At 35.4% G+C, this 10772-nt stretch overlaps 1 protein-coding gene and 2 non-coding genes across 4 annotated transcripts; all 3 read left to right on the top strand.

Annotated features, from left to right (window-relative positions):
- The first annotated feature begins 1457 nt into the window (after positions 1–1457).
- Positions 1458–7989, top strand: RPL21 (ribosomal protein L21). 2 transcript variants are annotated; one of them, XM_003766895.4, is made up of 6 exons: positions 1458–1561; positions 4262–4340; positions 4721–4782; positions 5469–5581; positions 6476–6626; positions 7855–7989. In XM_003766895.4, exons 2-6 carry the CDS (start codon positions 4274–4276, stop codon positions 7942–7944), a joined length of 483 nt encoding a protein of 160 aa, XP_003766943.1. In that variant the 5' UTR covers positions 1458–1561; positions 4262–4273; the 3' UTR covers positions 7945–7989. The 2 variants fall into 2 exon arrangements, with proteins under 2 accessions (XP_003766943.1, XP_012402739.1); XM_012547285.3 differs by having other exon boundaries at positions 1550–1637.
- On the top strand, positions 5258–5320 carry LOC111720249. The gene has a single exon (XR_002770016.1). It is a non-coding gene; the product is annotated as a small nucleolar RNA SNORD102 (small nucleolar RNA).
- On the top strand, positions 5632–5762 carry LOC111720250. The gene has a single exon (XR_002770017.1). It is a non-coding gene; the product is annotated as a small nucleolar RNA SNORA27 (small nucleolar RNA).
- Positions 7990–10772: the final 2783 nt, after the last annotated feature.

Below are 10772 nucleotides of genomic sequence, written 5' to 3'. Positions count from 1 at the left end.
AGTGACCAAGAGAAGGTACTCAAATGAAAGTGAGGAACAAAGAATGGCTTTTCTTCCTTCTGCTCCAATCAAGGAGGGAACATTTGAGATAGTTGGCAGGAGACACTAAGTGTCTTGGGGAAGAGGTAGCTTTTCATCACACTCAGAAGATGGAAAGAAGGTGAATTTATAAGGAGAGTCTAGGTCTTAATTCAAAATTTCTGTGTGATTAACGAGAATGGGACCAAGACATAGTGTAGTCCTTGTTTTGTGAATTTATCAATATCTGTGTATATATATATATATATATATATATAAATCTGAGTCCTATTATTATTTTAGACTGCAATATAATGTTGCTTAAGCAAATCTGTGCTTTAAATAAGTATTTGATTGAATTGTTATTGGATTGCAAAGTATTATACAGGGTTTTAAGAAAGTCCAGTTTAGTAAGGGGATTTGGTGAATGAATTCCCGTTCTGCCACATAATATCTACCAGAAGCTGGGCAATTAATTTCACTTCTATGGCTCTTAGTTTCCTTATTTGTAAATTGAGGTGGTTGAAGAATACATAAATACGGAAATGCATATGATTATATGTTAATCTGAGCACTATTATTATTTCATTTGTAAAGTAAAGGGGTGAAGATTGCAAAGATCCCTTCCATTTCCAAATTTTGTGGTCATTTCTTGTTACTCTGCATACTTTAAGGGCTACAAATTTCATCTCACATTTGTTTAAATTGACAGTCACTGGAAGGGGACGCCATCAATTACCTGTCAGATCATTATTCCACCAGTTTGGTTGTCAGTTGCATCATTTATTAAAGGAGAAGAACGGATCAGTTCTAAGGTCCTCCCCAGCTCTAAAAGCACAACGGTTCTAGAGCAGGGGCTCTTAATGTGCAAGGGTGGGGGCGGGGAGGCACAGTTCGTGAACTTCCAAAAAAAGGTCAATAATTGGTTTCCTTCATAATCCTGTTTTCTATTTTATGTATTTAAATTAAACATTTTGAGAAGGGATCTAGAAGTTTCGTTAGACAGCCAAAGAAGACTCTGGAAAAAAGTAAAGAACTGCAGTTCTGGAATGAGGTCACGTTTTACACTTTCACAGGTAAAAGAGAAGCGATTTGAAAGATAGCGACGTAAAAGAAACATAACGAAAATATTCGGCAGCACAAGCGCAGAAACAGACGCAAATAAAGACGTACGGTATGGGCTATTTCTACCACGTGACAACCAAGTCCGAGCTCCGCTTCCGGTTTGGTGGAAAGAAGGCGGGCCCAGGAAGGCGGGTTTAGGGGTCCTCTCAGGCCACTCTTCAAGGCCCTCTCCCAGGTTGTCTCTCCAATAGCCAATATAAATTTTTATTCACCCACTGTCTCTTATTAGTCAGGAAAGGATAATGATATATACAGAGCTTCTGTGTTTTTTAAGAGCGAGGCTTTTGCTCTTCACTTGCGTTTTCGTCCTTTTTTTGGCGTTGTAATTAGGCATTCTGGAGGGCAGCCCTCGCCGTCCCTTGTAAGGAGCGTGCTAAGGCCCGCCTTCTTCCTTTCCGCCGGCTCCGCCATATTCCAGGTACACGGGTCTCTCGCGGCTCCTCTTTCGCGGCGTTTTCTTTCCTTATCGGGCGGCTCGGCTAAGAGCATTCCAGGCAGGTTGGGGTGAGCGGACTCGGGAGGACGGCACTTGGGAGAACCAGGGCGTCCGGGGCTGGGAGCAGCGTGGGGGGATCCGCGGGGCCTAGCGCCGCTCCACGTTGCTCCCGGGGCTGAAGCGTGAGGAGGATCCCGAAGCGGGCCCCTGTACCCTTCCTGCCGCTCGCTCGGCTCTGTCACCCGGTGGGGCCTCTCTGAACCACGACGGGGGAATGTGGGGTTGAGAAGTAAATAAGGGACTCGCGTGTTTGGAAGAATGGCAGCGCTGTAGTAGCGACTAAGTACTGACGGCATCAGAGAGGAAGCGTGGGAGGAAACCTCGTGTCCGCTAAGCCCCGTATCTTGCCAGCCCTTCTCTCCTTCGCATTTGATCCATACCTAGAAAGTTAATCGCTTTTCCTCCCTTTTGCAAAGCCAGCCATTAATCGCACCTTTTGCACTTTTGCGTTTAAGAAGTGTTTTCTCTGTTCTGCTTATTTGTAAAGTCAGATTGTGGTGATATGAGAATTAAGGGTAGATTTCATGTCAAAATACACTGGAAAACTTGTGTGAAAGAATCCTTGGTGGGCTTTTAATGAACACTTTTTGCTGATGGATTTTGAGCCTTTTTTTTTTCTATTTTAGTTCAAAACCTTTAATAATCCCATTTTACATTTTTCCTCCACAAACAGCTACTTCTCTCGGATCCCAAGCTCTTGTTTAACTGTCCCGCTCCAGGAGCAAACTTTTAAGCCTCCAAATACAATTCCACCATCTAGGGGAAGGTTCTTCTAACGAACTCTTAATATCTGCACCTTCTCTGCAATTTAGTGCTGTTGAGCTTCCATTGAAGTGTATATTTGCATACACTCCCTTGTTAGATTGTGAGCCCCTTGAGGGTAGGGTCTGTCTTTTGTCTTTGCTTAATCCTAGGGTTTTGCACTGTGCCTGGCACTTAAACAGAATGGTGTTATTTCTACATGTGATGGGAGGGAGTAAATCTTTACTAGGAGAGTGAACTAGGAGAATTCTAGGCCTGGGTCAAGAAGACTTAATTTTCTTAACCTGAGGCATGAATGTGTGACCCTGGGCAAATCATGTGTCTGCATCATTTTTCCTCAGCTGTAAAATGAATTGGAGAAGGAAATGACAAACTCTTGCTAAAAAAAAACAAATGTGGTTGTGCAGAGTGAACTGAGTTCAGTGCTACTGAAAAAAAGACTAAACTGGACAGCGAATAAACATTCAAAAATTTAATTCAGATCTCAATCTGAAGAAGAGGACTAGGGAAATAAATTTCGCTTTATAGTTTTCAAAGGTTTTTTTAATTTTGTTTTGAAAACATCTTTAGGAGATAATATAGGAAACATTGGTACATCTTGGAAAGAGAAGCTAGAGTGAGTTGGGCAAGTCCCTTGGCCTGTTTCCTCCCTAAAATGAAGTTGTATAGCATGGGTTCTATGGTCTCTGGAAATGCAGTAATTAAGGTCAAAGCCTAATTAGCTTTTTAAAAAATTGGTCTTAAATTTTAGTCAACATCTCTGTACATGCTTCTTAGTAATCTTTTTGTAGTTGCAGGCTTTTGTTTTTTAGATTTAATATAAAGCTTAAAAATGTGAAGTCTTTTTGTCTTTTTTTAATTTGACTGGTACTTGGTAGAAAAAATAACTTAAATGCTAGGTTTTTACAACAAATACATTTAACATAATGTGTAAAGGTACTTTTTAAAAAAATTCCAAAATATAAGCACATTCTTATAGTCAATGTATTATGTACTTAAGTGTAAAATTTGAGTAAAAGGTTTTTGCCAGATATGTCTTGAGCAAAGTTTTAAGTAATCCAGCAAGTGAAAGTCTAGCTAGAAGAAAGCTAGGGATTGTAAAAGATGAGTAACAGGATGTTTAATACTTAAAAAGTGTTTTATATTATGTCAGAATCAGAACAATTTTTATCTGTGCACTATGCCTACTTTACAAATTAGAATTAGTTTCAGGTTAGTTAATTTGACTGGTTTCACAGCTAGTGATTATGTAGGGAAAATTCAAGCTCAAGGGTTCCGACTCCAAGTTAAGATCTTTATATCACTCTAGTATGAAGTTAAAATGTCTATATGAATTAGCAAGTAACTTAATTTCCATGAACCTCTTTATTCAATAAAAAAAGGAGAAATGCTTTTTTAAACTTTCAAACTATGAATTAAATTTCTCAAGGAATTATTGTGTAATTAGTAATGTATGTAGTCCCCTGTACCTCCCCTCCCACCCTGAAAAAAAACCCTCAGAAACACTACCCACAGAAATTCTCCAATTTTGGAAAATCTTAGTGTATGATTATAGTTTACATTTACATAGACTTGGCTGTTTTTGAGCCTCAGTTCCCGAAGTGGTTATAAGTAGGTATTCACATATTCTAATATTTTACAAATTATGCAATTGTTGTTGAAGGGCTTTAATGAATAGAACTGACATGCATCATACCCACTCTTAATTATGATCTTTGTTCCAAAAGAAGCTAATTTAGGTAGAAAATTTTTTTTCATTCTGGTACTGCTATTAGAATGTTAATAGTTGCAATTTGGTTGTAAGTTTGATACTCTGACTATGTTTATGAAATAACATTTTCTTCTGCTTACTTGTTTCAGTGAGTTGCCAAAATGACGAACACAAAAGGAAAAAGGAGAGGGACACGATATATGTTTTCTAGGCCTTTTCGAAAACATGGTAAGTTTATAGTATTAGATTGTAAGTTGGGCTTAATTTATTTAATTTATACTTAGTGCATAAAATAGTCTTATTTTATAATTAAAACTTGTAAAAATTGGAACTTTTAATTACTGATCAGTGTTTGTTTTGAAAATTGAGTAATAAAATGGCTAAATTTTAATTGGAAGAAAGGTGGTGGTATTTTAACATTAGCTTTATTTTAGAAATCCATTGGACCACTTAAGACTGAAGTTCCCTTTTAAAAGTGTTTTGAGTTTGTCCATTTGACTGAAACCAGGATCTTTAGATGTTTTGAAAGTTTAGATTGTCTATGAAAGTTGTAAGAATTGAAATATTTTACTTTGAGACTATGGGCGTTTTTTGTTTTTTTTTAACAGGTGTTGTCCCTTTGGCTACATATATGCGAATATACAAGAAAGGTGATATTGTAGATATCAAGGTACTTATGAAATTTTGTACATTGACTTCTGCTTATTAAAAAAAAATGTGAAGTTCTATTTGACCCTTGTAGTATCAACAAATACAAATAAAGTTTACTTCAAACATGGAAGCTCTTCTACTGAGGAGCTCCTCAGTTTCATTCCTGCTTCATTTTCTTACTGTGTGTACTTCTGGCAAGTTCCTTAATCTTTGAGCCTTAATTTATTCATCTGTAAAAAAGGTAATAATAGGAGCACCTACTTGAGGAGATTATTGTTGAGATCAAGAGATCATCTACACTGTTTTGTGATACTTCTAGCATTGGTTCTGCTGCCTTTAACAAATTGTACTGAAGTTAGCTTGGAGCTTTGGTGATGGGGGTTGGGATTTCAATTTAGCATGCTTATTTTTTCCTAGAAATTAATAGCAATATAAAAATCCATTGAGAAGTACTTTAGTTGTGTCTATTACTTGGTTTACATGTTTAACATTGGAGCTTGATGATGATTGCTTTTATAATGAGTAAAATGAAAACAACTTCACCGGCTCTGAAAGCTCATCTAAGTACCATAGAATTGTTTCAAATTAATCAACGTTATTTGTGCTAAATAAAATTTTATTATTTGAATGGGGATTATGAGCAGTCTATATTGAAAGGAGTAATTTATATATTTAAGTGTTTTGCATTTCTTCTTCCCCTTCTAGGGTATGGGCACAGTTCAGCAAGGAATGCCCCACAAATGTTACCATGGCAAGACTGGACGGGTCTATAATGTTACTCAACATGCTGTAGGCATTGTTGTAAACAAACAAGTTAAGTAAGTAACTTAAGAGTATTCTTTTTAAAAGTTGCTGGTACTAATGTAAATCCCCCTCTTTCACTTTGCCAATTAGACATTTACCATGTCTTTATTGGTCATTCAAGTGGGGCAGAAAAAAATCCTTTTAAAACTCAAGCAAACTGATTGTTTGTCTTGTATCCTGTCAGAGGAAACAATCTTAAGTGTGAATTCCATCAGTATAGTTGTGTGGCACTTTAATCTCTTCAGGCTTCAGCTGTTTTACCTTTCTGCATAATGGATTTAATTTATCTTCCTGAATGCAAGGGTCTAGACTAGAGAATTTCTTAGATACACTTCCAACTTTGTGATTCTTTAAGGTGGTGAGAAAGGCAAGGAATTGTATTCCATATATTCAGTTCAGCTATAATGAGCAAAGGGGAGAAGAGGCCAAAAAGAAAAGCTGTGTTCAGAAAATAAAAGGTGCTTGGCTAGAATAAAGTCTAAGAAGATAAGACTAAAAACTGAATTTTATTAGCACTGGGCAGATATTAATTGAAAATGATATCAGGCAGCCATGTATAGAACTGATTGAGGAGGGAGGGAGCAGAGGATACAGCTCAATTTAATGGCTATTAGATTAAAGTAAAAACCGTGAGTTTTAAATTATGGCAGTAGGGAATGGGATGGGAGTAGAGATTCTATATTGACATGTTGAAATTTGCAATATTCTTGAACTAACATTTTAAGAATTATTTGGACTTTTAACTACCTACTTGGTTAACTTTTAAAAGCACAAATAATGCTGTTACATTTTCTTTTTGAGTTACTAGGTTTAAATAAAATCTAATAATTATCTAATAATGTTTAACTGGTTCTAGTTCAAATAAATATTTTGGGTACTATGAAGGACTGAGCAATGTTTTATTCCAGGGGCAAGATTCTAGCCAAGAGAATTAATGTGCGTATTGAGCATATTAAGCACTCTAAGAGCAGAGATAGCTTCCTGAAGCGGGTAAAGGAAAATGATCAGAAGAAGAAGGAAGCCAAAGAAAAAGGCACTTGGGTTCAACTGAAACGTCAGGTAATGGATTCATTTAAAATGTTGTTTGATTTAAGTTTGAAAAAAGACCGTGGTAAGAATTATAATAGTTTTATCAAGTCAGAAATTTTAGAAGACAAACTAATTCTGGTTTGAAAATCCAGTATGCAGCGTTGGACCAAAAAAACTCACATTTTCTATAATATGAGGGAATTTGAACTAGAATCCAAGGTCTCTTTCATATATGAGCACCCATCACTGGTTATTCCCTGCTCTTTTCTAATTTAGTTCTTGGAAATAGTTACAAGGGCCTATAATTGCTGTCCCAAGTATTCCAGATTTAGAAATATTTTCTCTACTAGTCAATATGAATATATGTAAATAATTGCTCACTCTAGCAGACATGAGAAATCACACTTGTCATTTAAAAGAAGGGAAGCTATTTTCTTTTTGTCATGTTCATTCCAATTAATTTAAATGCTTGTTTTTAGCAAGACATATTGGCCTTTAGAAGAGGGAATGCTTGGGATTTTTTTTTTTTTTTTTTAATTAAAATGAAGCAAATATGCCTGAAGCCCATTGTTTTCAATCTTAGTTTATCTGCATCCCAGAATATCTCTGGTTTCTTCAGGGACATGTGGTAAAGGTCTTCAAACAATTCAGATTCATTATTTGAGGAATCTGAAATGTGCCTCCAAGACCTATTAGAGTAGGGTGAAAAAAACATTTCTGTAACAAAGGTTTTAGATAGTATACTTTTCAAAGTGGGAGATAGGGTTTTGTTTTGTTTCCTGGGGTTTTTTGTTTATTTTTTGGCTGAGGCAATTGGGTTTAAGTGACTTTCCCAGGGTCTCACAGTCAGGAAGTATTTAAGTGCCTGAGGCCAGATTTGAATTGGGGGGCCCGAGAGGGGGGGTTTCTCCTGACTGCTGCCCCTGGTTGCCTCATTTATAATTTTCTCCAGAATCTAAACAAGTTTTACAGAATTTTCTCATTAGGTAAACAAATCTAATATTTTGGCTTTGTAAATACTTAGTGGCAGGTACTAAAATGACTGACTTGGTTTAGACTCCCTCCTAAATTGAAGAACTATTACAGAATATATTAAGATTGATGTGCCACAATGATGATCCTCTTAAATGATTGCCTTTAAAGAAGGAAAATGAATGTGTAATTTCACCGGTTCTGAGAGCACATTAAATTATTTTGCTACAAAATATCACATTATCTTCAACATAATGATCTTTTTGAAAAATCTTTTTTTTTTCAGCCTGCTCCACCCAGAGAAGCACACTTTGTGAGGACCAATGGCAAGCAGCCTGAGCTGTTGGAACCAATCCCCTATGAATTCATGGCATAAATGACTATTAAAAAAAACCCAATAAAAAATTATTGGATTGTGAAAGTGTGTGGTGCTTTTTTTTTTTTTTTTTTTTGTAGTTACTGAGTAGAAGTGGCATTTTTTTTAGTGCTATGGTTATTTGACAAAAGTTTCTGGTTGCATTTTCTTAGGTAAAAGAGTTGGAAATATTTTTCCATCGAATCTAATACTATACTAAAATAGTATTATAGAAATTACAATTGGTTCTTATATCAATAAGTGAAATAAGTAGAAGTCTTGATTTGTCCAGAACCTTTTGGGGAACTTCACAGTAACAAGGTAGTAAGCAATTGACAATTTTTATATATTAATGATTTGGTTAATTTGAAGCTAGAAAGCTTTCAGAAGCATTACAAGACTTTAGGGCACATTGCACTTATTAAGTCTTAGAACATACATTTATTGGACTTGATGCTATAAAGTATAAACTTTTCCTTTTGGTGGTAGATAATGTAAAAATAGAGGAATATGATGGTTTGCCTGAAGTGGTATTTAAAACTAGATCTCAACAGGGAACAAACTTTTAGACTGAACGCAAGGCTGAAAACCTGTTTGTTCCTTGTGGTGTTTACATTTTGCTGGTCCAGTTTAAATTATTAGATTATGAAAAGCTTAGCTGGTAGAAATCTGGAAGGAAATGATTTTAAGGCAAGATGAAAACATGCATTCCAAAACAGCAAAGGATGAGAAGGCAGAGGTAGCATACTGTGTTAGGTCAATTGTGGAGGCTAGATTAAATAGATTAAATACTCATTTGAGTATTAATGAAGGTGGAAAAGCTAAGCTACAGTCAAGGTCTTTTAAGTGCCAAGTTCAATTTGAGTATGAAAACTAAGTGCAGTGAGTTGGATCTTACCACAGGGCCTAGCTAGGTCTTGGCAGATTCAGTTTGCCCCTATGTAAATTGGAGCTAGTTCATGCCAGTTTTGAGGAGTGGTAGATAGCTAATTAACACTAACAGACTTTTAAAAATCTCTTTAAGCTTAGTTCCTGAAGTGTTCCTCCTGCATCTCTTCACAGTTTTCTTTAGAGAAAATTGTCTTTTGAGAGTCTCTGATCCCTCTAGCCGACTTTCGAACCACTAGATTATTAACCTCTGACATCTGCCCACACAAAGTAAAGGAGCCAGAGAGTTGAACATAGTTACATTCATTTTAGTCAAATGAATAGTCCTTATCATTCCATTTCAGATAGAATGAGATAAGCCTGTACTCAGTTTGCTGCTGTCATACCAGCTTAGAATGTGTTCAAGGAATTTCTTGCATTAAACCTTTATATTAAATGTATTCTATTAGATTTTAGTGACAAGTCAGTTATGATTAGATATGAGATATCTTATTAAAATGAATTCTCCAAAAGAATCCGTTTGATCTATTGTAAAAGTGCAGTCCTGGTATATTCGCTTTTGACATGTGCTCATTGCAACATTTTGTTTTCCTCTCCTTTACTCTTCAAATTTAGAAGTAATTAAGAAATAAATCATAAATTTGAATATTCCTAATAACCAACCCGAAGAATGTCTAAGCCTTCTTGTAGAGGAAATTATAATTCTAGATTATTGAATTGAATTTAGGTTTACTTTACAAATAGATTCTCAAAAACAAAGATGGCCCTAAAATTTTGAAAATACATCTTCCATGAAGTTGTTTTCATAGACCTTCAATCTTTTCAGGTCTTTTTTCCATTATTCTTTCAGGATGATTTTCCCATAGGAAAAAACAAAGCTATCAAAAATACATTATTGCAATCTGACAAAAATTACCACATTAATCATACCCAAAACAAATAAGCATTTTAACATGGTTATACGTGCATGTGCACCTTGTTTTGCATTGAGTCTTTTACCTTCTAACAGGAGGTTAATTGCATCTTTTGTTATTAAATCATCCTGAATCATTTTTTGTCATTTTGCTCATTAGAATATTAGTTTTTCAAAGTTTTTTTTTTTTACAATATTGTTATTGCATAAATTGTTCTGGTTTTGTTCACTTCCCTTTGCATCAAATCATCAGTCTTTTCATATTTCTTTAAAACTGTTCCCTTCAAAATTTTTAAAGGCACTATAGTATTGTATCACATTGTTTATTCACTCCCCAATTGACAGACTCCTATGCAAGTCTGATTCTTTGCTACCTTGTATAAAAATTTTGTACAATAGGGGTCTTATAATCAGGATGCTTGGGACTTTCATTTTCATTAAAGGCATATTTTTCCCCTGTAAAACATTTAGTTTTGCCAGATAAACACAATTCTTAGACATAAACCTATAATCTGTCTTCTAAACTATATTCCAAACTGCTCTTTTCAAATGGTGATTGCTAAATTGTGCACTCTGACTATATCTCGTTGGTACCTAAATCTTTCTGGCTGCTTGCAGTATTTTTTATTTTGACCAGGAAATCCTGGATTTTGTCTATAATATTCCCAGGAATTTTCATTTTGGAGACTGAGGAAGTTATTGCTGAATTTCTTTGAGGTTTTTATGCCCTAATATGGTCAGTTTATGTATAGGTTCCATGAACTGCTGAGAAAAATGAAGATTCCTTTCTGTCTCCATTCAGTCTTCTTCAAAGATCCATCATACCTAACTTTTCTAACTTTCTGTTTACCTCCTTAGGTTTTTATTTGTTTTGTAGTTCAATTTATCTAGTTCTGAAGAAAGCCAGGTTGAGATCCCCCCACTAGTATAGTTTTGCTCTTTCTTACAGCTCTCTTAACTTCTCTAGGAATTTGGATGCTATACTACTTAGTGCATATATGTTTAGTATTGCTATTGCAAGATATGGAAGGAAACTATATTTTACTAT

This window comes from Sarcophilus harrisii, chromosome 3 (assembly GCF_902635505.1).
Source record: "Sarcophilus harrisii chromosome 3, mSarHar1.11, whole genome shotgun sequence".
In the NCBI taxonomy this organism is placed as follows: domain Eukaryota; kingdom Metazoa; phylum Chordata; class Mammalia; order Dasyuromorphia; family Dasyuridae; genus Sarcophilus; species Sarcophilus harrisii.
The sequence above is the reverse complement of the archived record's forward strand: the minus strand, read 5'-3'. Positions and strand labels throughout refer to the sequence as shown.

Bases quoted from the DNA above. Each gene is read 5' to 3' on its own strand.
- RPL21 (XM_003766895.4), top strand. From the start codon at position 4,274: ATGACGAACACAAAAGGAAAAAGGAGAGGGACACGATATATGTTTTCT. The intron at 4,783-5,468 runs GTACTTATGAAA...TTCCCCTTCTAG, and splicing joins GTGATATTGTAGATATCAAG to GGTATGGGCACAGTTCAGCA. The intron at 6,627-7,854 runs GTAATGGATTCA...TTTTTTTTTCAG, and splicing joins GGGTTCAACTGAAACGTCAG to CCTGCTCCACCCAGAGAAGC.